Genomic DNA, 26,175 nt, shown 5'->3' on the forward strand with positions numbered 1-26,175 from the left:
TTTGTTGTGCTTTACTGCTTTACACAGCGCGTCTTTGAGGGATCGTCAAACACACAATTATTGCGTTCCCATTTAATGTTTTTACTTAACACTTGCATATGCTGTAAGTTAATGTTACTGCAAGTGCTGTAAAGTCAAAAGAAAATTTTGTTGAAAAAGTTTAGATCTTGGGAAAAATATGCGAAGAAAAAGAGAGAGTAGACTAATATGTTCCTCTCCAAATGCCACTTTTGTAAATTTATCCTACATATCATATATTACTATATTATACATTAACTGTATATCTTATCATATATTACACCCGACTGGATAAGGATGATAATTACTATCTTTACTCTTCCATAAATAAGCTACTATACCATATTGCATAATTTAATATTTGCCAGATAAGAATATATCACTAAGTTACTACCAGCCTGCATCTAACTACTCCCTGATTATTATAAGCTATTATGTTTGTTCAGAGGATCGCTTGACATTTCGCAAGATTATTATTTAGGTTGGTTTGGAAAAGATGCTTGAAACAACTCAGACACTACATCCTTCATCGGCACTACCAAAGAATCTCCACCTCTCATTAGCGATACCAAAACACTCCATCCCTCATTGACGCTATAAAAGATGATTCAACTCTTATTAGAAATAGCCTACCAAAAACACGCTGCTATATCATCATGCTTCTTATGCTCTTGCATGCGCAGGAAATTAATTTAAAAAAACAAAGCTTTTTTAACTATTTTATCTTGATAGCCTAATGTGCTGCCATCTTATGTATTTGTTCTGCAATATATCAGCTACTTAATATCGTTGCTGCAAACACTTTATTTCTGTATGAAATTTGTAAATAGTCCTTGTTTTGATAGTCCGTTACGTAATTTTAATATGTGTGTGTAACTGCGTATATTGATTTAAGTTTTTGGCAGCCGATTGTAGCATCGAATAGACAGCGATAGACACGTGTTTCGCCCATGAGGCTGGGCTCATCAGTATCGCACCGTATTCTTAGCTACACCGTTCTGGTTAGCGAAGCGTTACTGCTGCTCGCTGTGCTAGTGAGTAATCAGCCTTGTGCTGATAGCCGGGAAGAACGCCTTTCTTCACACTGTGTATATTGAGTTAGTTTGTTTTGGTGATGTTGTTGGGTTCAGTCGTGTTCTCATTGCTTTAAGAATTGGCGCTCCAGTTGTTCCAGGAACGAGGAGGCGACTGATTCTCAACTAATTCATCAACTTATTTTAAAGTATCAGGTTTGGTGGCCGTGCTTAACTATATTTATTGATGCATATACCGCCATATTAGATCCTTTCATGCACGTCTTAAACCAGGAGCGTCCAACTCGTGGCCCGCGGGCCACATGTGGCCCGCGAGAAGGTTCTGAGTGGCCCACGTGATATTTTTCGAAATGACATATATTATATAATCAACTCAATCGCCAACGTAATTTATGGCGAACTTACATTCCGATAAATTGGCATTTATTGTTTGCTTTCTTTCTCTATTACTCTATAATCCCTAGTGCATGGGGTGCGCAACTGTTCAAGTTAATTTTATTGTATCACAATGCACAATTGCACATTGTTACGCATCACATTTTCCACATTGTTACGTCCACCCGTTTCCACAATCCACACAATAGTACTGGTGCTTCAAGAGTCAGTCAATTAGCAATATTTCTTGCTTTTAGCGAGAGAAGTTCAAAACTTTCTATTGCTAGAATTTTACAAAAAAGATTGTTTCTTAAGAAAAAGATCACAGGATTCATAGATTGGCAGTTTTCGTGACATCATTATTCGGCAGCACTTACTTGTGCGAGCAAGTTTTTCGTGGATGAACCTAGGGACAGCCGGACAATACATTACGGGACGCGCAACTCCGCTGTTCCGGCGACATCAGAAGGGTCAATTGCCAATTTGACAGTTTTTACGCTTTGCTGCTGGCTTGCTTTCAACTAAAAACCTTAAACCACTTTAAAACCAACTTCACTCTTCTTATCCTATAACCCATAAAATGTAAAAACACATTTCTAAGATTAGAATTTGGGTGAGAAGGGTTTTAATTAGAAATTATCAGACAGTCATTTATAGGATTACAAATTAGCAGTAAATACACAAGTGGCTCGCGCAACCATTCGTAAACTACATGTGGCCCTTTGGCCAAAAAGGTTGGACACCCCTGTCTTAAACCATTAAGGTTTTGCCACCTTTTCCTTTTGTTGGTTTTGTTACCGTATTTCTTTTTCCCAATATCATTTCTTTTGCATTCTGACAAAGAAAAATAAATTGAATTGAATTGAATTTATAAACTGCATAATTTTATTTAAACGTGTGACTGCTATTTTCATTTTTCATAAATGCTATTGATTAGCTGAAAAATGACATTTGGGGTAGTAAAATGCAACAATTCTTGTTTTTTTTGTGTTGTTTCTTATTTTTCTCCTGTCCTAAAAAGTGATAGCACCAATAGCCTAGGCTATGCTTTGGAAGTAGGCCTATCCTAAATTTATAGCCTATCATAATAAACATGTTTGGCACGCAAACATTTTTCAATGCGACTGCGACAAATTAGTCAGGCATTATGCATTATCAAATATGGCAACCTTAATATAGGCTATTGTTTTTCGTTGTGATGGTCAGAAACAACAACAAAGTGAACAAACTGAGCTGAGCATTATGGACTGAATTTTAAATCTTGCTTGTTTGAATTAAGTTTGCCTGTTTCATTTCAGTTACAAAACAATTAGGTTCTTTTGCATCATAGACAGCAAACTTGCTGTTTCAAGCAAGCTCATTTCATGTATGACAATGGCACTAATTACTTAAAAAGAAGTTTTGAAAAGATTTTCGTCAGAACGCAGCTGGGTTATTGTGACAGTGAAATTGAATTTTTCCTTGCTTGAACGAACTAGCGATTACAACAGAACACAATGACGAACGGAGAAACTATTATAGTGGCAGAAAAAATGAAGAAATTTCCTTTCATGCATAAAATTGACATGTATGGATCTCTTTTTTTGGTAAGTTTGGTTTGATTGATGAATCTTTATCCTCGGACTGGGAAAGCTTCTTTGATAACTTAATTCTAGCAATTTTGAATATTTATGAGACTTTGAACCACTGACGCAGGGCCGGTCACTGAGATTGACAGAGTAAAGTTTCGGATTGTTGAAGTGTAGTCGCGGAGGAATTATTTTTTTAACCGTCACGTTTTTGCACTCCACTATTTTGATTTGAGAATTGAATTGCTTTTTTGATATATGAATAGTTTCAAAAAAAGTCTTGATAGTCTATATTAATTTAGAATTCTTCAAGTAGCCTAATCATGTCTTTGGTGATCTTTGCGTTTTATCAGTTACTCAGGTTTGGTGGAAGCGCGTAGCCTAAAGACTAAAAAGTAAATTAAACCTTTTCAATGCAAGTCCAGTGTCATTTCAATGGACTCTCATGATATTTTCGTTAATGCAATAAGGTGTGACAAGTCTCATGTGGCCTGTGCAGCCAGATTACTGCATTGCCGGATAGCTAAAGTGCCATAAAAAGTCTAGATTTAGAACAAAAGGCCAGCTATTGAAGGATAGCCACGTCATTTCTTACACAGATGTAAAAAATAGTTTAAAAACGTTAATGTTATGCTAGTGCTAGATCTACCAATAAAAACGTTAATGTTATGCCACATCTACCACAATGTCAGTTGACTTTCAGAATTTTTTCTATACTTTTGTCTTCAGCTATGGATGTTTTGGGAGGTACCTTACATGATTAATGTCATAACCAGCGATCATGTCAATGTTTTTGTTCCGTTTGAGATGCTGATGCATGGACCAATAACGATCAACACTTCCGCCACGGGATTCACCGACAGATTGGTTTGCAATCCTCATTTTCAAACATTTCTTGGAAGTCCAGCTTACTTAACAGACGATTTTATGGGAAGCGTTTTGACAAAGGTTGACGATTGGCTACAGAACTTTGCTACCACACTAGCTTGCGCAATGATTTATCTTGCTAGTAGACTACCGTAAGCTATTTGTCATTATAAAGACCTCGAAAAAGGCTTTTCTTGATTCTTAAAGTCAGGTGTCTCATACAAGGAATGACACTTCCATTCATGCAGAACGAAAACGCACCATGGCAGCCTAATTACTTTCCAGGTGCGAAAGTATCCTCTGTCAAATTTTAGTATGGCTACTTTAATACTGGTACTGAAACTTTCAGAATATTTCATTCGACGAGACTCCACAAGAAATAGCCTATGCTTCGTATTTTTTCAATTTGGCTTGTGAAAGCTCCGGCCATTAGGCTAGGCTAGCTTTTCATGAATGCTTTCAGGATTAAAGTTTCAAGGAGGTTTTATCAAACTGAGATTGAAGATTCACACTGTCAACCAGAGATGTACGTATACGCCGCAAATTCTACACCGCAAACTTGTGGCGTACCCTTTTTGTTTGCGCTAACGCTTACGGCCACATTTTTTTGGATAGTTGTCGCTTGAGGCTACGCCGTAAAGTTTTTGCGGTTTTTTAGCGCATAGCCTACTTTTTAATGTCTTAGTTGTTGTTTGCATTTTTTTTATCAAACTTTGCAAATTTTGAATAAGTTGAAAGAATGTTTTCAATGGGCAAAGACATATTGAAACCAAAACGCAGCAAAATGTCAGATGAACACTTTCATGGAAAATTCAAAATGACATAGAACACTTTCAAAATGTCAGATTTCTTCGTGGAAATTCAAAATAAAACTTGTTTGTTTCGAGTGGTTTATACCTTGTGAATGTTTGGCACCTAGCAAACAAAATGACTTTACGCTAGTGTATGCGCTGACGCCGCCAACTTTTTTACAAGTTACGTTGACGGCTTGACGCATACGGCGTATGGTTTTTCGAACGTTTGCGTTTGCGCTGACGGCATCAATATTTTTTGTATGCGCGTACATCACTGCTGTCAACAATATTTACATTTTGAGATTTTGCTTATAAATCTTAAACATCGTTTTGATTTATAGGTATAAACTTTGTTCTGGATGGTGATAAGTTTTTGAACTAATGACTAATTTTGTGCAATTTTTCAGGCAAAATCAAAGGAATTTCTTGAGGTTCCAAAAGTAAAAAACACATTGCAAGATCTGTACAACACGACAAACAACACTCGAGTTTACATCGGAATTCGTTTGCAGCAAGCTTGCGAAGTGAACCCTACCAACTTCGAAGTTGAAGGCTGCATATCTTATGAAAAGGTAGGTCAATGCAAACATGATGTAATCCAGGGGCTCTATCCACTTTTAGAATTCGGAGGGGGGTGATTTTTGGACAGTGAGTTAAAATCATCATAGTCATTACAACTTCTGGGGGGCGTAGCCCCCCAGACTCTCCATTGCAGCATCAACTTCATTGATCATCTACATGCACAGGGTTTCCAAATGGTTTCACAAATTATGTTTCGGAAATGGCATTTTTGGGTAAGCATTTATTGACTTAGCCTATCTAAAATAAAAGTCTACTGTGTAAACGCCTGTCGCGAAGTTCAGGGTTACCACACCAAAATAGTGATAACAACCGAAATATTTTTTTTTCAAAATTCGATCAATAAAATATCACAAAACCTTTTCAAAGTCAGTGTGTGTGGGGGGGGGGGTGATTTTGCATTGCTCACCCCCCTTGGATAAAGCCCATGGTGTAACCACAATTAATCAGTAATTGTAACTGATAACAAGTATTTATTACTTTTGTGTTGGCTAACTGTGATTTTGTTTGTTGTCAAATAAGTCGTAGGCCTACTCAAACACCTTAACGCAAAGCATAGCTACGTGGCCTCCATGTTAGCTAAATCGTATTTCAATGTGTTGTTAAAGTGAATATTAGCATCGGATATTTCACTAGAAGAAATTAACCTAAACAAAAACTATACTAAATAATATTAACCATTGTTGATAAATTTTCAAAATTACATTCCACTTACCAGTAGGCTACATAGGGTATGATTAGCCTATGTTTAATTTATGAGTTGTTTAATTTTTTTCTATAAACAAACTAATGTTTTGCAAATGTTTTTTTTTTTCAATATGAGTTTGATGATACAACTAATTTAAATTCAAAGCGTTTCACAAGACGTCACTTAAACGATTTTGTGAATCTGGTTCAAATATAGGCATACGTAAGCTACGTTAAATATAGGCATACGTTTGTGAGACAGTCCTCTTCGTCGTATAAACCTTTCTTCGCCACTCCAAGAGTCAAGACTCTTTTACCAACCTTTAGTCAGACTTAAACTTGATGCCAAGGCAGGTATCGAGCAACTGTTAAGTTTCTTGATCGGTCGATTCACTCAGACCGAGCCAAGCGTGAGGCGAGGTGGATTGGAAAGTTGATGATGCGGTTTGCTTCATGGCGCACACTCTGATAAGTGAAGACGCTGACCTCCGTCTGATCGTGCACAGGGCCTCTGAGAGAAATTTTCACTAGGGGTACGAAGAGTCATTCCGGGCCCCCCTTTCACTCCGGGCCCCCTTTGTGCAAAAAGTGTGATGTTTGCTTAGGCGTATTGCCCACCACACAACATTTTACTGCAGAATTGGACATCTGTGCGCAATAATAGTATCAGGCTGCAATAAAACTATTATTTTGTGTTGTGCAATCATGTGATCTGACCCTCGCCAATTTGTGTATTCTGCATTGAATTCGTGTGTCAGTTGTTGATGGTGCTGTACTACTGTTGAGAGGTGTCGCTTATTGTACATCTTTAATGTAAAATTTGTAAATTCATTTTTTTATTTCTCTTAGATGTAGCTTATAATTATTTCTGAAGAGGACACTATGTGATGTCGAAAACGTTGGATTTAGTAGTTTTTTCATGTTGTTTTTTTGTGTGTTTAATGTTAAATCCGTTAACGTTACTGAGTGATACATGTATCTGGTACAAGCCAAGCTCTCTACCACGGCTCAAACATAACATTTTGTTAAAACATAATCAAGTTAATCATCTGACCAATCCTAACCTTTTTTCATTAACTTTTGCATTCACCACATGCCCAGCACTAGCAGAGGTGAACGAGAGAAGTCACTTTTTTTGACTCCGGCTCCCGTCCTGCTTCGAAAGTATTTTCCTGCTCCTGCTCTACTGTAACTCCGAAATTCATTTTGAAGTGAAATAAGCGTGAAACTACTTTTGTCAAATAGTTTTTAAAAAACAAAAAAACACCCGGGCTTTCACCTGGGTTTTTTTTCAAACCTGCTTTTGCTACACTATGCCCCTCCCCCCCCCCCAGGACAGGAGAATAACTAACTTTTATGATTTAATTTAGGGTGCTTTTAACAAAACATTTTTACACGTAAAGCATTAAATTACCACTTTATGCCCCTAATTTGCTCACAAAGCACTCGATTACCTTTCTGGACCTATTTACTAGATTACGGGCCCCCCAGGACTAAAGAATAACAACTTTTATGCTTGAAACCAGTCGTTTAGGATGGTTTTAACCAAACATTTTTGCGCGTAAACTATAAAACCACAATTTCGGGCCTCCCAACAAACACAGGCCTGGGCCCTCAAGGGTACGCCGTACCCTCCGTACCCCCCTCTCATAGGCCCTGATTGTGCATACTTGAGCGAAATACTTTGACTTCTGCAAGCTCTGTTAGTTGAAACTAAGTCATTTTGTCAAAGGTATTCCAGAAGGAAATAGGCGCCACAAGTTGGATATGAAGCTTTGGAGTTTTGTGGAGTCGTTTATTAATTGTCTACTTTGTGCTCAAGTGACGATTTATGCAGTTAGCGGCATTGATAGATCGATCTCCAGAGCTTATGAAACCTGGCTGTACAAATAGGTGTTTTGATTTCAGGCTCTTGGACTGCTAGTCTACAGATTTGCAGAGCAAAGTGGAAGAGTAGCCTATAACTACATTTGTCTAATTCATATTGTGCAACATACTAAAATGCTGTTTTTGGAGATAGTTTTTATATCATTGATTGTAACTATAAATTTCTTTAAAACCTTAATCACTGGGGGAGTAATGGGGCAGATTTGCACAATCTTCAAATTGGCCTTTTTCAGCCAGGTAGGCCTAGTAGCCTAGACAAAGCAATATTTTAGTTACAGTATGTGATAAAATATTGTGCTCTATCAGATATTTGATGAATGCCTGCAACAGAGCTGTGGAGATAAATTGTTTCTTTGCTGGTGGCAACCGTTGAATCGGATATCTGTCATTATTTACTGTCACGTCATTTCTTTCGTGCCTGGCTTCTTGGTGGTAAGTCTTCACTTATATTTTTCGCGTTTGTTTGTAAAGTGGCCTTTAAAACAGAGAGTCTTCTCTTCAAAAACTTTCTATTAAGGACTCGTCGTCGTGTCGTGTGAGCCTCTGAGGCCGAGGGTCTATCCTTTTACCACCCCAAATTCACGATGTTCCCGGACTACACTGAAAGGCTACTAGAGAGCAGCCAGTCTTTGGTTTCATCATCCATGGACGCGCAGAACTTCCACTCCGTTCGGTGGCTTGAAGATGGTACAGTCAATGATGATGTGGTATGTGGTCTGTTCCTCGCCACCACATTCACAGGAGGAGAAAGAGGCCTTTCCCCATTGATGCATGGTTGAGCGGAAAAGCCCGACGCCCGTACGGAGACGGTTGAGGCGCACCCATGCCTGTCGTGGTAGTGTCAGGCCGATGGGGCGTGTGTCGGCGTCGGGGATGAACGCATAGAGTCTGGTGGTGCTTGACTTCCTATTCAAATGCTATATGACGCCAAATGTGATCTTCCGCCAACCTGCATTACATTATCCTGTCGGCACTCCTCCTCCTCCCGAGAGCGTAACGTGATATTAGAACATTCTTATCATGAAGTTTTTCAATTTCCAGATGTGCTTGATAATGTTCGATCCTCCACCGGATGGATTTCGTTGGGTCGCCAAGCCTGGTTTTGTAGGAGCTTCTTATTGCGCTTCATGTAAGCCTCCTATTATATAATCTGCTGTTTTTCTGGTTCGCTTTGTTGAACACTGGTTGAAATGTTGCCACTTCTATGTGGCACAACATCAGTTGAATTTGCTGCAGTAAACAAGTATTGTGAATCGAAGCTTCAAGCGTTAGAAATATAATTTGACCATTCAAAGAGAAGGCAATATGAAGTACCACATAGAAGTGAAGGCTCAATAGTGAAGTGAACGCACAATATGAAGGCTACCAAAGAGAAATACCACGCGAACGATTTATCCATTTCGTGATAAAACTACATAAGCTATAATTTCTACTATTTCTATAATTGCTTCTTGTACAGCTGTCCTGGCATTTGTGTACGGGGTTTTAACTGGAGCCGAAATCCGAAAGTATTTTGACCAGCCAGAATTCTTCAACACCTTCAGTGACCCCACCGACGGTTACAAATACAACTATGGCAATGGGTTTGTCTTCTCATTGATTGGAGCCAGCATTAATTTCGTCTTCGGCTGCTTCTACTGCTACGTTGCTTTGTTTTCACCTTCTTACCCAAGGTATTGCGACAATAAGATATGCAGATAGTGAAATATATTAATTGATAAAGTTATTTCTCTATATTAATTGACATAACAGTAACACCATACCCTACCAGTAGCCGAGGCTAAAACACAAGGGCCGTAGGCCTACAGCAGGGCTACTCAACTAGCTGACCGTAGGCCGAATTTGGATCTTCTGGGTGTTGATCGTGGACCTCGGGCTTCTGGAAGAATAACCTCATTACCACGCTTCAGGGTCTCTTTAAACAGATTTCTACTTGGAGAAAGTCACTTTTTTTCTGTAATTATCATAGTAGGTGGGGGATTCGCCCCCGAGACCCCCAACACTTTGTCAAAAGTCCAAGTTGAGTAACATTTTATCTAAAAATGCTTCGGTACCGGTACCGATGAGTTAAATTTCATGGTTGCCTGTGAAACAACTTATTCATCAAACCGCTAAAAATGTTCAACTTATCAAACTGGATCTTTGTTAACATAAGTTGAGTTACCCTGTCCTACAGTCTAAAGTGGTTGTTATCCTTTCTACACTGCCGGACCGGCAAAGTGTAAAAATTTCTTTTGCGAACTGGTAACCAGCAGAGTATCGAAGGCACGATTATTTTAGGAAAGGAGCGCTAGAAAATTAAAAAGAAAACTGACGCAAAACTATGCTTAAATATTCGGTGTGGCGTACGCAAATATTTAGTGTGCGTGTGCTGGGAATAAGTTTATTTTAAAGTTGCTTTAATAAAATATTTTTAGATTGAAATTCAAAATGCTGGCTTGTACGCATTACGCAATGGCGAATCCAGAAAAAACTTTGGGAATCGCCAAAATTTAATTGACCAAAAATTCTCACCGAAATGAACAATGCAAATTTTCAGATTCAAATTTGTAGCCTACTTCTTGTTTTGGTCGCTTTTTGTGCATATGTGTTCCAATATTTTGTCTTTTTGTCCAAGACTCAAATTTTGCAGTTGACTAAATTCATCCTATTAAAATCTAGATTTCTGCAGAAGTAAGAGCCACAATGTTTGGTTTCAAAATTGAAATTACGTTTCAAATCAACAAGATTTTAATAACGCATCTTTGACGAAGGTTTCCGTTTTGTCTTGAATAATTAATCTTTCAGAAAAATTTCGAATATCCGTCTGCGGTGTTTTCACCTTACCACATAGAAGGTAGACCTATGCATGGCACATTTTACTTCATGCTTCTATAAACACTGAAATAGTTAAATTGTTGACTACTTGACTGAGCAATGGGTTTTACTTCGAAATTTTGTATTATTTTTTTAATTTTTGTAAGGCACAAAAATTCACACATTTTATAAAAGAGATCGTTTGTAAAAACGGGAAAAAAAACATGTTTTTGTCTTGATTTTGGGTTGGGCATGTGATCAAGTGCCCTTCCTAGATCTTCTACTGTTTGTGCGATCACTCTGAACTACACACGACTACAAATAAGATTGAAATACGCCTAACCTCACAGGAAAGCATTCGAAATGGCATAAAGTTATGCCTACATGATGAAAATGTCGAAACAACGAAACAAAAAAGTAATTAATCGAATAAACGGAACACGTGAAGCAAACTGTACGACGGACGGCACAAAAGTTGCCACGGACTGTTGGGAACCACTGGTCTAGACCGCTTTGGTTAGGACCGATGAGAGCATTTGATTTCTTTGTAAATAACTGACGTCGTTTGTGCGTGATTTTAATCGACAAACACACTTTGAAGGCACAAGTCGAGAATTCTGCAAAGAAGAGGATATTTTCAACAACAAATAACAAAACTCAAAGAAGACGCTGGGATTTCTACTTAGTAGCAGCAACTTTATTTTAAGCCATCTGCCATTGACTGACTTTGGAAGACTGGCTGAGTGGTAGTAGCTTCTCTAGTTTTTTGTAAACAAACTTTAAACAAATTTCTGGTTGGTTAACAGTTACCGTTATTATATTTACTCATTAATGAAATCTGATCTAAAACATGCATTCACTTAGATAAAATTTGAACCCGGCATTAAGTTTTGTTACATCTGGAAATTTTATTGTTCGCCTTGCTGTTTAGGCTACAAGCCAATTTTGAACGTCTTCATGTACTGTTAATGGTAGATCTTGTCCGTTCAGGTTTTATTTTGTTCAATCTTCTTAATCTTAGTACTCATCTGCGTTTCTGCACTAGCAACCATGGTAACAGATTCAGCTTAAGTACTGTAAATACGGGTTTCAAAAATTCCTGTTTTGAATTAGAAAAAGCAAATGTCTCACGTTCAGTTGTTGGATACAAGCTCGTCTGGGATGCATTTCATGTCAATCAGAAGGTCCATCATACGTTTCTCACACGAAATTCGGCTTCCCAGCTCCTCAAAGTTGCTATTTTATAACTATTTTACGAAACGATATCAAATTGTATGCTCAGTAGCTTCCTCTTTGTCATAAACCCAAAGACCACTGAACAACCAACTTATACGGTAGCCTATTTCATTCCTCATGAAGCACTCGCGAGAGTATCACAGTTTCAAAGAAAGTTTATTAGAATCAATCAAACAATATACTTACAACAAATCCGAAAACAAAAACATCACAATAAGAAAAAAATAGCAAGGTTGGAATAGAATCAGTACAACATCAAGTGTTTCAACATCGCAGTTCTCAGAGGTGTCATATACGACGTATTCCATCGCAAAGTGTTGCAACAGACATTACGACCATCAAGTCAACCTTTTTTGCATTGATTTAACGTATGCAGACGTAAGTTTCAATTTGCTGGTTAGAATGGAAAAAAAATGGAGCTTATGCATTGATTTAGTGCAAAAAAATAAACGACATTGACAACCGTAGCAGTTTCTTTTGCCTCATTTCCAGCAAATGGCGAAGTGATAAAATCATGGAATTAGTGATTCAATGGTGGGTATAGAAAAATGAATGAAATTGTCCGTAACCTCCACAGAACACAACATTGCAAAAGTGAACAACTCGTATGTACAAGATGGACCGAAGACTATTTACACAAAGGTCGCAAACATATGTTTGTTTTTAATAAAAAAACAAAGATTTTCTACAACAGCGATATGAAAGTTGACTTTTCGCTGTTTTGCCTGCTTCCACAACGCAAAAATAACTTTCAACATGGCTTCCTGGAGATGCAGCCTGATTCGTTATATTCTGCAGACTTTCGTTGTTTGAGTAATTTTCTAAAATTTATATTTTAACGTCTTTTTACTGCCTTTCCCAGTTGGCACAACGGGTTTTAACACAAGGATTTGACAACAATCTCATTGAAAGTTTTTTAACACTACATTTTCACATCTTATACTGCGCCACAAGGCAACAAAACCTGTTACATCATTCACCAGTGCAAAATTAGAAAAATTCAGTCAGACAGCAACAGCTGTGAAAATGTAACAAATCAAGCCGCATCTCCAGGCCGCCATGCCCTTGATAATGAATATAATACGCAAATATTATGTGAGCATTACTGGGAGTAGAGTAAAAGTAATACTGATTGGGTAACGATGTTTCTACGTATCATAATAGCAAAATAACGCATGCCAATCGTCTAATGATAAGCTAAATGTGAGTCCATATAGGTTAATTACAGAGAGTGACTGCTGCGAGCGAAAAAAGAGCCGGTGCTACCGTAAACATAATGTTGTGTTTTACGCAAAAACACGTAAATGATGAAACGAACGACATGCCTTAGCCACACACGCACACACAGGACGCACAAAAAGTTCGGGGACTGTTTTCAGGAACTGTTTTCGAAAAAATGTTGGAAAAATTAACTCAAATGATGCAACCCTCCTTGATGGCTAGTTATCTCGCCCAATTGACAAAGTTGGTTCTTTTTTTGCATTGGTTTAACGTCTATAGACGCAAAAACGTCTGTAACTGTGAAAAGATCAACTTTGGTAACTGGGAAGCTTGTTACGACGCAAATGCAACGTAAGCAATGCGTAAGCGGTTAGTAGAATAGAAGATAAAACGAAAAAAAAGAATTGCAACAGAATACATAACTGCAAACGTAATGTACATGCCCACGGTAAAAAGATATTCCGGGATAGTAGCTCTCCAAACATCACCAGCGCTAACATCGAATGTACGACGTTGATACATCACAAATACAACAGCTTGGATCAAGTGGTGTGACACCTCACGCAGTCGCGAAGCTATTGTAAAATCTGCTGTGAGCATTAATTCAAAGTCTCGAGCTAAGAATTAATGCACTGCTAGTAGGTGTCGCCCGCTTGGTGAAACGCACACCACTCGTTCCGTCAATCCGAATAACTGACCACATACATTTCTCACACAAGGTTAAGTAAAGCGGTTAAGGGTGTTGTGCAAAGCGTTACTGTTCATGTCTACCGCTGGCGGCTTTTCTATTACATTCATCACTACAAGCTTTACCTGCAAAAGCCATGTCATTTTTACATCGATGCAACGTCAATTTACGTTGTTTTCACGTAGAAATGAAGGTTTTTGCAAGATGGAAACGTTACTACAACCACACAAAAAGTCAAGCTGAGACGGGGGTTAGTAACTTAGTTTTACAAGCTAAACTAAAACAATTAATTGGTCGATTCAATGTCAAGTGACAAAAAATCGATATTATCCTTAGCCGGTGTTAGTATAAAGCTGACGCAATACTGTGGCAACAGCGCGAGTGCAAGGTGACATTGCGCCATTCGGTTGCTCTCGCTCACAGAGCATGAACAAACACACAGAGTGGGAAGGTCTCGCGTCTATCAGTCGCAGAACAGTTGAGAGATAGGCGACGATAACAGATTGATGTCCACACAACAGCCTAACGTTGTCGGTGAGCAAACAGCGCTGTATTGGTTTGTCAATAATCGCGTTAAAGATTTGAAAATCGTGACGTCGTTTCATCGTCATCAGACGGTACATTTACCAACGGGCAAGACAGAAGGTTCTGTCAAATTAATGACAAAACAGATGACACTGAGTTTTCAAGAAGACGGGCAGAAGAATTTGTTACTATTGTGAAGCGAAAGTCAAATACAGCAATTTGAAAGTGACAATGTCTAACACACATGCAAAATAAAGTGAAACGTCAACGTAACAAAATACACGTTTATGAAACACACGCACACACAAACACGACGCCAATTTTTGATGCCACACAAAGTGTTGTCTAAAATAAACCTGTCATTTTCTATTAAAGAATTCTTGAGTAAAACTTGAAAATGAACAACAAAACACAATACTAATGCCATGCAATAAAATATATATCCTCTGTATGTATAACAAAAAAAAGAACTGAACAAACTTAAAGATTTTACGGAACAATTTTAACACACAAAAAAACTCGTGAGTGGAACTGGCAAGAAAAAGAGTGTTTTTTATATTTACACCAAAAAGTATGGTACAGGCAAAAAAGACTGTAAGTCCATCTCGTCAAATTTCTCCAAGTAGTTTAGTGACAAACATGCACACACAGTGAATTTGAAATACAACCCCGAATCCCGTAGACAACTTCCAACCCAGTTGTCCGCAAATGACAAGTTTACGGAAAAACGGATCGTTTCCGCATGCCGACACGCGGAACCGATACCGGGCAGAAACTTGCCGGCAGACACGAAACAAATACCTAAACATTTTTTCGCGTTGTTCTAAAAATCTGTGAGAAATGCGCACTCGGTTCAGAGACAGCGTGGCATTCGACCAAACGAAAAGGTATTAAAAGATGAAATGAAAGAAAATAAACTGTGTAGTAAAACAAAGGCATTGAGAGAGACATGCATCCTACTTCACGTTTGCCAACGCCCACAAAACGATCATTCGCCAGTTTAACAACATCACACGACGTGGAGAACTGACGTGAAACGACAGAATTGCCGCTACGATGACAAGTATGAAGTTCTGATGGAAAAAGTATAGAAAATATATATTTTTTTTATATACAGTTACAGTATACATCTCATAAGAGAAACAAAGGCAAAGAATTTGTAAATCCATGCGCTGGGGGCCCGACTGCAGTTGGACGCATAGAAATCCGTGCGTGTTTCAACGAATCTTTCTCAGGTACGAATGCCTCTTTGTGAAGTGTGGTTGGAAGGTAATGCCGGCGACATAAACCCACACGAGGCCTGGAGACTGCACCGCCTTGACACCGCTGAAGCAGCACCGGCAGGTGGAGAGAGATCGCTGTCTGCAATTGTGAAACGTTTTAGATATCTGATTCAAAAAGTATCTGATGTTGTTGTTGCAGAAAGCAACTATTCAATAGGTTGTGGTGCTCAAACAGCACGCAAGCGCAAACTGTTGGAGTAAACAAAACAACCAACCCAATGATTTAACCAGTGGTGCGCGCAGTTGTGCAGTGCACATCAAGGACAGCTCTCTATTCAGTGGCACTCAGGCAGTGATTGAAATGGATCTTACCACACCCAAAATTTTAAACAAAATAACTTACCATTACCAAACGAGGTTACTGTTCCTACATCAACGGTTTATAGCTTCAAGTGAGAAACAGCCAGGATCAGTCTTATGAGGCTCATGGACAAAAGATAAAATAAAATGATTGTTCCAAAAGTATATAATATCGTACTTTGATGGTCCATGGCTTCACAACGCAAGTTCAGGCCACATTTGACGATCTCCGCGTATGTGAGTGGTCGAGATGGAGATACAGGAGCTTCTCTCTCTTCATCCTCTCCTTCCGAAGCAGTCAAGGTCTTATCCGAGTCGTACTCTTCTTCCACTTCCATCGCTCCCTCGACAATGTCCGAGTCCGCAGAAAGGTCCGGGTGAGGTTTTTTTGACCACACATCGACTTTGGCTTGAGACGCTGCAACAGCTTTTCGTTTCACGGCTCCGCTACTCGTGTGGGGAGTAATGACCTGTCCAAACACACAAAAACTTTAATATTTTGCATCACTTGTAAAACCATGACAGTGCTTACAAGTGCGAAGTCGATGGTGAAAGTTTAATCATGACAAGGATGACCAAACCTGCTTCACATTGCAGCTGGCTTAAAACAAACACATGATAATATATTATGCGTATTGTCGGCGAGCACTTTTACACACAGCTGTGTAACCGACTACCGAATTTGTGGAAGGATAAAATTTGTTTGCACTTGACAGATCCAGGGCCAATAACTCGTCACACGCCGCGCAAATAAACTGCGTTTCAAAGTTACAAACGTTCTAATCTGGCCTAATATATCGACGCATCTTCACAACGAAAATTCAAAAACCTGAAGAGGCACACCAGTGACACTTTTTAAGTGGCAATGGTGTGCGCTTAACAAGAGCATTAAGTACACAAAGTCGAGCAAAACCTTTTTCTATACTTCTTTGACGATTGCAACGATAACTCATCACTAGAAGATGTCAAAACAAGATGGGTTCGTATTAGCCTCAAAACAATAAACAAATCACAGATTCGGTGATCGACCACATATGTTCCACTTCGCCTCGGGCTTATTATATGCACATGATTATTATTCAAACCTTGGTGGACAGGTCTTTCGGTTGATGGGCGGATACAAGAGCATTCTTGAGGCAAACGTTCTTTCTGAAAACTCGGCCAGCATTTCGAGCTGGAAGATGAGCGGACAAGGCTTGACGACAACTCATCAGATCGTCAGTCTTCACCTGATAACAAAGCGGCGTCCATTAGTTTGTATAAATGTAATCATCACCGTGTTATGGACGCCAACTGCCTTTTATGCCAATACAATGGTCTAGGCTAGTACGTATCGTTACAATGAGATATTATTTAGCAAACTTTCGCAGCAGTAAAGATTTCAAATAATACGCCAAACGACTTTGATTACACGCGTTTGTGTACACGTACAAAGGGACTCCACTTTTGTATGTTCGGCTTCAAAAAACTAATTTTCCCGTAACTTATTGACTTTCGAAATTCAAAGACAGCAGAGAAGCACGGTACACAGCTTGATAGCTAGATTTTATTTTTAACTGATCGTTAGGCAATAGAGCTTTTCATTTGATGAATAGTTATATGAAAAAATATTGTTTTCAAATTTCTATTAAGCCACCTGAAACATCTGCGTCGCAAAACGGCCTAACAGTAAGCAGAAACAAAAGTGCAAAAAGTGTTATCAACCCCAGGTTGCTGCGAGTCATAGTTAAGACAGGAAGTGAGCATCCTATAAGCAGCTCAAAAGCCCTGGCACTGCTGCACTGCGTCACTCGAAAGAAGTGTTGCCATGAGCAAACATAAGGGGCTAAAACACAAATGCAAAAGCTGAACAGCACAAACTCTTCGCATTTCATGTGACCTCAGACAACCAACAAAAAGATTTTAAACTTCAAGTGCAACTTATCTTACATAACTGATGTAACATAAGATCGAGCCAATCTATGTTGGGGACTAGTGTCAGGGTTAGGGACCATCGAGAGAGCACTTTAAGCACTCCATCAATGGTCCTCGAAATCGGTTAATTAACGGTTTAGATGGAAGGCTGAATAACTGAACAAAATATTGATAAAAATCGTCCATGCGTTCCCCAACAATAGACAATATTACACTTGGCACGACATTGTTTCAACTTTTGTAATTTCAAACAATTGAAAGTCGATCGTCAGAGCGTTGGTATTCTTTTATCGACAATTCGATACAAAAGAACAAGATAAATATTGAAAGCAAACGACCAGTTGTGTGCAGAGCAGACAAAACAGCTACCAATAACTTAAGCACCGCCTTGAAAAATATCAGGAAGTTTAACTGAAACTGTGATGCGAAGGTGTTTGATCATTAAGCTTCTACCGCGGGTGATTGAAGACAACGAGAATTTATTTACAAGTATCCATCCATTCAATGTAAAAATAGCAAAAGGCCGGATATCATGACCCGAGCCAGTAAGTCGATCCTTCTTTAGGTTGACGGAACGTCTGCAGACGTGAAAAAAATGAAAGAACTTGTTTGCAGGCTGGGATATATTTGGACAGTTTCTAAGTTATATTCTACAAAGTGCCATCATTGACAAAGCATTGAAAGTTGTTTGCTTCATAGCACCTGCTGTGCGAGCAGCATCATTCTTTTAATTATATCACGCGTAATAATCGGCCCACCAACCGGCAGTTAAAGTAACAGGCAAGGTCTATCATTTGCGTCGACAACTAAAAAATAAACATGGGGTTGGCAAAAAAATGCGTTTGTGACAAATAACTACTTTTGACCACTTGTTCCCAGAGTAGATGTGAAAACGTGTCTGACCTTCGCAAGTGCTTGTAATTGCCCGGTGACATTCGTCCACTTCACAGGATCTTTTGTTATCGACTCAAGCTCAAAGGACACCAAGGCTAAGGACAGCGCTGCACTGGGAAACCTGGCCAGCCTGTAGCAAGACACCACTCGTATGAGTTGGTTGGTCAGCATCCCCATGTGATGAGGCAATGAAAGGGAAGAACTGAGATCGGTGAAATGTGCAAATGACAGCACCTGAAACTGAAAGATAAATAAAGCATGTTAACTTTGCCTCAACATAGGTAGTTCACAACTAAATGCATAGTCTAGTACTCCAGTTAGGCTTTAACAAACCGTTTATGCTTCGACGAGAATCAAACAACGTTTCGTACCAGAAATGTACACAATACAAAGAACAGACTCGTATCTCAGCATAAGTTTATCACCGACGACAACGTATGATGCATTTTGTTGTTAATAAACGTTTTAAACGTGAATTGACAGCAGGATGAGCCCAATCACTTTGTAAAACGGAAATTTACTCAAATTGAGAGCAGTCGGACATTGGAACGTGCGCAAAGCCTCGTTCAGTGCATGAAATTTCCTCGTCCTTAAATCGTATAAATGCTTTCATGGAAAAAGCAAAGATACGAGCTAAGAGGGAGAAATGGAAAGCTTTGATATAGGACAATCATTGAATGCAGACAATGGCGTTCTCTTAGCTAAATTAAATCTAAATGATTGGTGAATTTGATGCTCTACCAGATATTTAACAGAGAGAAAATCTTGTTTTGAATTTAGAGCGTTATTCTGCTTACAATTTGTGTTAACGGCCGCATGTCGACAACAATGGCTTTTATATTAAAGCACTTTACCATAACGTAAGCGCAGTTCGATTTTTAAAAGAGTTTTGTTATGGTATTTAATATTTCATTACACTTACAATGTTTAAGTAATCAAGGGGAGTGGATGAATTGATATCCCATGATAACTTTTCCAGTATGATCCTCTCCATTCTTAGGACGTCCTTCACACAACACCCACACTCGCTGTCCTTTACCAAGTCTCCTGTACAAGGCACCATCTGAAAAGGCAGATACATATTCAAGTTATAAATGTGAAACGTAACCTACTTACTGCGCACAACAAAAAGGTGTAAAACCTGCTGCTTTTGAAATAGGCACGTGAAATTGTTTCCAGTTTTTTGACATGTACTGTAGTTGTAACGATTATTCAAATGTCAGCTCAAGTTAATAACGATTCGAAAAAGTGTATGGAGTAGGCCAACGTCTATGAAAGCTGAATTTTGTTGAAAAATAAAGACTTTCAACTTTGCAGATTCAGTGACAGGATCAAGCAAATACGGTTGAGATTGCAGGAGGCAACGCGTCAGTCACAGCCCGTTAAGATTGAACGCCAACATAATAAATGCTGAACGGAAATGCATTACTTATCGTTGCGCGCAGGAGACCAGCAGCGTCATATCCTTTGACAAACTAATAACGAAATCATACAAGGTTCTTGACACCTTTAACAGAGCAGCAACAAATTCAATAGAACTGAACCTGTGTCTAACTGTAGGCGTGGTACAATAGGTGTATGGGAGTGTTTATTGACTTTCCAGACAAAGTGTCAATGCCTCTTGCTAACTTGGCTATACTTGCGGATTTTCTAACTGACACGCTGACAAGTTGAGGTTTAAAGTACTTAAGCTCAAAAATTATTTCTGTCACAAATAAGCTACCACTGCAAATCATACAAATCGGTCACCAGCTGGTATAATTTGCAATAAATAAGCTATAGTGTAGATAAAATATACATAAAACTATATATATAACTGAAGGAAGTCAAGAAGGAAAACTCAAACTTACGTCTTCTTCTTCAGCTATTTTACTTGCAAGATAAAAACTACTGATCGCAATGCACTTGAGGTATTTCGGTTGAGCCTGAAAGCATACAATGTAACAAGTGAAAACTGTGCAACATATTGATACTCCCACAGCCGATAATACCATATCGCACAATACCCGTCAATTAAATATCGAAATTAAAAATTTAAATAAAGGGAATAAATAAGCGACAGAATTCTTCATCGTACCTTCACAGATGTGATGAAGCGATCCAAAATGCTGGTTGCAAGGAAAAAGGTTTCAGGATGGAAATGAAAGAGAATGGTAAGTTGTGCAAACCAAGCCACCACATCGTCTCTGTCATCGGGACCGATGTCCTTCTGAAAAATATCACTACCATTTAAAGAAAAGATTTTTTTAAGATGACATACTTCGCAATGAATCTTCCCAGACAGAAAATCAGGCATTTTTTACAGCAAACGTTGAATCAGTGTAAAAAATGACTGATTTGCTGTCTGGATTAATGCAGTTTTGCACCTGTTGAGAAGTTCTTATTTCAAATAATTTTGGATAGCCTCGTATTCTTAGTTGATTTCTACGATTAATTTTTATGTTTTGCATTTGCTTGTGCTTTTCCAGATGCTGAAGAAGCCACTGGCAAAAGCTTATCAACTACACTAGAACCGCCAGGACTAGAACGCATTCAAAATAGTCGGGTGTTAGCATTTTTTAAGGTCTAATGAAAAACGAGTAAGAAGTATGTTTACGAAAGAGGACGAAATTTTCTCAATACCGGTGTGATATGCAATGAGCATTTCAGTGTGTGTCAGCATTTCAGCAAAATAAAGCATGTTACTGTGTTGATACCATCATGTTAAGCGTCTTCATGAATTGATTTTGCATCACCACACCCAGTTTTATAAATGAAAGAGGTTTGATATCAGTGAGTTAACCTAAAAATAACAAAAAAGGGGCAACAATGCGATTGAAGACGCGACGCTACATTCAAGACTTTAGTTTCTTTGTTAACATTGGTCAAGTACGCTCATTGGAGCGCGAACCTTTCCGAGGAAACCGAAGCCAGACGTCATAAAGAAGATAAACAAAACCTGTTCGCGACTGAGCGCGCAGTTGAAATTCTTGCTCAGTAAAACGCTGTGTTCGTCATGGATACACAGCACTCGGCGCGTATTTGTGAATTTGTATTTAAATGTCTTGCCGCCCAATCTTTAAAAAAGATAACCACATAGGAAATTTTTTTATGCAGCTTCGGCGCTTAGCAATCCCTTGTAAAAAATCCGACAACGAAAAAATAAACTAATTTTGTAAAGTGGCAGTTTAAACGTTTGAAACTTTGCCACAGAAATTTTTCGTATTTGCTTTTAAGTTGCAAAGCAAACAAACATACTTAAAACCAACAAGGATAAGGCTGCAATTGACTAGGCTATTAGCACTTTTACTCAAAGTAAAAGTGACTTGGGTAACCATGAAAAAACGGTCACTGCAAACCAGGTTTATTTTTTTTTGAAAAAGAAGCTTATGAATTATGTACATTTGAAGCCTAGTGAACAGTGACAATCTGTGGAAAAATTTCCAATGCTGTTGTAGCATGGATTGTGTATCATGCAAAATCTTATCTGTTTAATGCAATGTCAAATTTACATTGCTCTGCAAACAAGTTTAGAATATAGTTGCCAAATAACTGAACTGCATATTAATGGCATGGCAAACATTGCAATGGCGAAATCACAAATTAGTAAACACACATATCAGACTTGTATTGGACCTCTGCTTGCTGTGAATTATGCACAAAATTGCACATATGCACTTTTGTTCCTCATAAAAACTTATATTCAAACACATAATAAAGTTGACTGTGCAGTGTGCACCCTAATTAAATCATAGCTGTTTCTTCAAACAGAGGTTTATGCTTAGTCTTTTTAGATGTGCATAGGCCTGCTGCAGATCATGCAAATTAATAACACTATTTCTGCAATCTTTACTTTTTATATTAATGAAAATAATTTACAAATATTTTTATCAAAAAAGAAAAATACGGAAATTGAAGTATTCAAATATATGTTAGCAGAATGCATAAAAAAATTGACATAGCCAACTTAAAGACCATACTAGTAAAGTTTCTATGGAACAGACTGCTCAGAAATCTGTGTGCAGGAAGCACTTGATGCTCAATTTAATGTATAATTTCACTACTTGAAGATAACAATAGCTTCTGGATTATATTTAAAAGGTTCATACAACAGTTCAATCGCAACTCGCCCATTTACTTTTAAGCACAGATGTTCCCTTGTAGATGCCTATAGCTTGCATGGTTATAAAATATTCAACTAGAAGAGTTTCAAAGCCTATGAAAATGTGAGTGACATGTCTCAAAGTCATTTAAAGCAAGATCCAGTGAAACCTTGATGTAAATTTTTATATAAAATGTGACACTATGTTGTTCATTTGCCCTATTTTCAATATTTATCCACCCTATCCTGAAATTTAAACAATTAGCTTCATTCAAGATCCGATCTATATCGTATATCATATGTTATAGAAATACAAGATATGCACACAACAATGATTGAAGTTCACACCAAGCAAAGTGCTATTTTCCAACTAATCATTCCATTCTTTCTTTAACATCTTTACAAATGTTTTTCAACAGATGTGCAGCAAAAATTGACTTCAATAGACAAAGACATAGCTAAGTGCTTGACAGTATATTCAGCAAAACACCAATTTGAAAGTTTAAATCTTAACAGTAGCCTACCTGCCATTTTTATTTCATTAAACAGATGCAAGTGTAATTGAATGTGTATGTATTATGCAAATGGGTAGCTAAAAAAATTATACTTTGTGTCAAGTAATTGTGAAACAAACCAATTTACGCTCACATTTCATATGCTGTCACTTAAACAAATACAGTTGACAAATAAAAAAATACCATTGTTGCGTGTGGTGACAAGGATGCCAATTTCCATGATTCCTTTTCTCTATTTTGTGTATCATCAAGCACCCCAACTAACCGCTGCAGAGGCCATTCTTCTTTTACTCCCTTGGGCCACATACCCAACTCAAGGGATTTACAATCGGCAAACTCTGAAAAAAAATACTGACTGCTTTTATGTGCTGGATCTTATGACAGTCCTGTATATAAAAGAATAAGCTAAGGAACTACAGTATCCTAAAATCAACAATATTAGTAACTGAGATATAAAATTATACATACGTATCAGCACTTGGAAACAACAGCGAGTACTGTACTGTAACTGTAAAGTACTGTAAACTGTACAGACAAAACTGCTTTCATGTTGCATAAACTTCAGTGTTGACACTGATTATATGTACTATGCTACAGACACCCCAAGTATGAGTAAATGGTTACAGCACGGCAACCTATGCTATGTATGTATATGGGATAGCCACTCTTAAGTATACATCAGGCCTTGCCAACATGCACTGTTTGAAATTTGACAAGATTGACCTGCTTAGCAGTCAGAGTTGTTAGAGTAAGTTGTTAATCTTAGTAGTAGTAGTAGTTGGTAAATCTATTTGTTTGGTATATTTGGTTTCACTTTTGCCTTGCTTCAAATGCTCAAATATTTAAACTAATTTGATACTTGCACTGAAAATCCGAAAACCATCCGGTAACAGTGAAGGCTTTGTCATTTTCTTCAAGTGAAGTCAGAAGTTTTCTAGCTATCATGCTTTGGCTGTTAGGGCTCAAGTGACTACAATTTTAAAGCTTGCCAGATGTTTCGTCCTTGAGATCTTTCGTCCCGACGTCTCGGCCCTAGTTTGCTAGATGTTTCGTCCTTGAGATCTTTCGTCCCAACGCTTCGACCCTCAAGCGTTGGATTGTTCACCCACCAATATGCAACATAAGCTGAGTTGAGACCGTCGTGAGACAGGTTAGTTTTACCCTACTGATGAACGCTCGTCTCCCGATCAAGGGTTGCCGTGACAGCAACTCTGCTGAGCTAAGCGGCACATTTGATCGAGTTTGTGATGAAAATTACGGTACACCAGCAACAATGGCTTGCATGTTAACAAGGCCAGTGTATTCAGGTCATTATGGTTTGCAGAAGCACCTAAGCTTTTTGAAAAAGATTTCAATACAGTTGTAATAGCATAAATCTCACAACAGAGACACTTGGCACTTCACTGCCTCCAACCTTCTACAAGAGGAACTTAAAGATGATAATTGCATGGCAAAGCTTTAGATCTTACATTCATCCAAATACAGCTCTTACGTGGACTACCTTATTACTTTCATAACATGCACCAACACACATACAAAAATAACACAAAAATAGCGTTGAGATCATTAGCCTGTGGACTTTAAAATTGGTCTCAGACTGCATAGCTTACCTCTCCTCCACAGCAGCAGTTTGTTTCGTTTTGTTTTCTGAGTAGCGATCCATAGATTTCACCTTTAATGAAGCAATAGGCAGTCCATTGCGCAAATATAAAACAAAACTGATTTAAGCAATGCCGTGCATGTCTTAAAATATAGTATTAAAATAGAAAATACAAATCAAGGCAGCTTTCAAGTGACTAAATTGTTCGGTGAATGAACAAGCAAAATTGGCGAAACCAAACCTTTGTATGAATGACGTCACAAAGCAACATTTATATATTCATCCACGGAGTAAAACCTACTGGTCCTATTTATTGCCTTTTCAGGTCGAAACAATCAAAATCATGACAGCGAATGCAAGAATGTGTATTTTTATTCAATGTGCTCATCAAAAGATTAAAAAAAAGTTTTTATAAACATTTTAATATCAAGAAATGACCGACATTTCTCAGTGTCATTTAGGCCAATCAGCTGATCGAAAATATTGGAAAAAGGGCACATCTCTCTTTATTGCATCCAAGCCGTAATCAAGGTGAGAAAGGAAGTTGCGTTTCTAGATTGACCATTTTTATAGCAGAACGTTATTTTGGTTGGTTTGGTTGTGAATGTTTATCCTCGGACTGACAAAGCCTTGATTGGTTATTCCTGGTTGTTTCGCATACTTGTAGAGGCTCTTGACACAGGGCCAGTTACCGAGATTGGCAGAGTGAAGTTTTCGTTTGTTGAAGTGTTGTTGCCGGGGAATTATTCCATCCATTAGGTGCCGCTGAATGGAGAGCAGTCCTGAAATGCGTTGCTCAAGCGCACACCCCGAGAGTCGAACCGGCGCCGCGTGAACTTGAGCCGGGCGCGTAACCACCTTTTCGACTTCGCCTGCCGTATTTCCAACTAAACAAAAGTTCAATTTTATTAAATCAAAGTTTTTTAATCAAGGGAATAAGCAAATCGAATAATGTAAGTATAGTGCACAATCAATCAATTGTAGAAACGGTAGCTTAAATCGAAATAGGCCTATGCAAGTTGTATAGCCTCTTACACTGCTAAAGTGGCACAAGTTCCCCATACTGACAGGGAGACAACGAAACGACCATATGGTCTACTAGTAAATAGCAACCCTAAAGAAATGGTGACTCCAGCACTTGAGGAAAGCCCTCATATAAAAAAAAAATGAAAAAACAATGGCATAAAACAGTGCTTTTCAACGTGTGAGATGGTAGCCTACGCACTTGTTCGGATGAAAAATATTGTAATGCGAATGAAAATCATCCATAATTTTTACTTTTCGTTTTGTGCAATAATTCAAGTAAGCCGTAT

General features: G+C 38.3%; 2 protein-coding genes across 4 annotated transcripts; one reads left to right on the plus strand and one right to left on the minus strand.

Moving 5' to 3' along the window:
• The first annotated feature begins 2,801 nt into the window (after positions 1 to 2,801).
• On the plus strand, positions 2,802 to 20,116 carry LOC145779271 (uncharacterized). 3 transcript variants are annotated; one of them, XM_082590810.1, is made up of 7 exons: positions 2,802 to 3,013; positions 3,725 to 3,943; positions 5,064 to 5,228; positions 8,116 to 8,241; positions 8,851 to 8,938; positions 9,269 to 9,482; positions 19,984 to 20,116. In XM_082590810.1, the coding sequence occupies exons 1-7, from the start codon at positions 2,924 to 2,926 to the stop codon at positions 20,078 to 20,080; spliced, it is 999 nt and encodes a 332-aa protein (XP_082446936.1). In that variant the 5' UTR covers positions 2,802 to 2,923; the 3' UTR covers positions 20,081 to 20,116. The 3 variants fall into 3 exon arrangements, with proteins under 3 accessions (XP_082446936.1, XP_082446937.1, XP_082446938.1); XM_082590811.1 differs by lacking the exon at positions 19,984 to 20,116 and adding an exon at positions 11,207 to 13,188; XM_082590812.1 differs by lacking the exon at positions 3,725 to 3,943.
• On the minus strand, positions 11,979 to 25,058 carry LOC145779270 (cyclin-I-like). Its single transcript, XM_082590809.1, has 9 exons — positions 24,873 to 25,058; positions 23,446 to 23,600; positions 20,744 to 20,875; positions 20,517 to 20,591; positions 19,589 to 19,729; positions 18,676 to 18,906; positions 16,944 to 17,087; positions 16,037 to 16,328; positions 11,979 to 15,637 (listed from the first exon to the last, which is right to left on the minus strand). Exons 2-9 carry the CDS (start codon positions 23,566 to 23,568, stop codon positions 15,507 to 15,509), a joined length of 1,269 nt encoding a protein of 422 aa, XP_082446935.1. The 5' UTR covers positions 23,569 to 23,600; positions 24,873 to 25,058; the 3' UTR covers positions 11,979 to 15,506.
• Between the last annotated feature and the right edge of the window lie 1,117 nt (positions 25,059 to 26,175).

The sequence above is a fragment of the Aplidium turbinatum genome, chromosome 11 (assembly GCF_918807975.1).
Source record: "Aplidium turbinatum chromosome 11, kaAplTurb1.1, whole genome shotgun sequence".
Lineage (NCBI taxonomy): Eukaryota > Metazoa > Chordata > Ascidiacea > Aplousobranchia > Polyclinidae > Aplidium > Aplidium turbinatum.

Bases quoted from the DNA above. Each gene is read 5' to 3' on its own strand.
- LOC145779271 (XM_082590810.1), top strand. From the start codon at position 2,924: ATGACGAACGGAGAAACTATTATAGTGGCAGAAAAAATGAAGAAATTT. The intron at 8,939-9,268 runs GTAAGCCTCCTA...CTTCTTGTACAG, and splicing joins AGCTTCTTATTGCGCTTCAT to CTGTCCTGGCATTTGTGTAC. The intron at 9,483-19,983 runs GTATTGCGACAA...TCAACTTTGCAG, and splicing joins TTTTCACCTTCTTACCCAAG to ATTCAGTGACAGGATCAAGC.
- LOC145779270 (XM_082590809.1), bottom strand. From the start codon at position 23,568: ATGTGGCCCAAGGGAGTAAAAGAAGAATGGCCTCTGCAGCGGTTAGTT. The intron at 20,592-20,743 runs GTACGATGAAGA...GTATGCTTTCAG, and splicing joins GCTTCATCACATCTGTGAAG to GCTCAACCGAAATACCTCAA. The intron at 17,088-18,675 runs GTCAGACACGTT...CTTTGTTATCAG, and splicing joins AATTACAAGCACTTGCGAAG to GTGAAGACTGACGATCTGAT.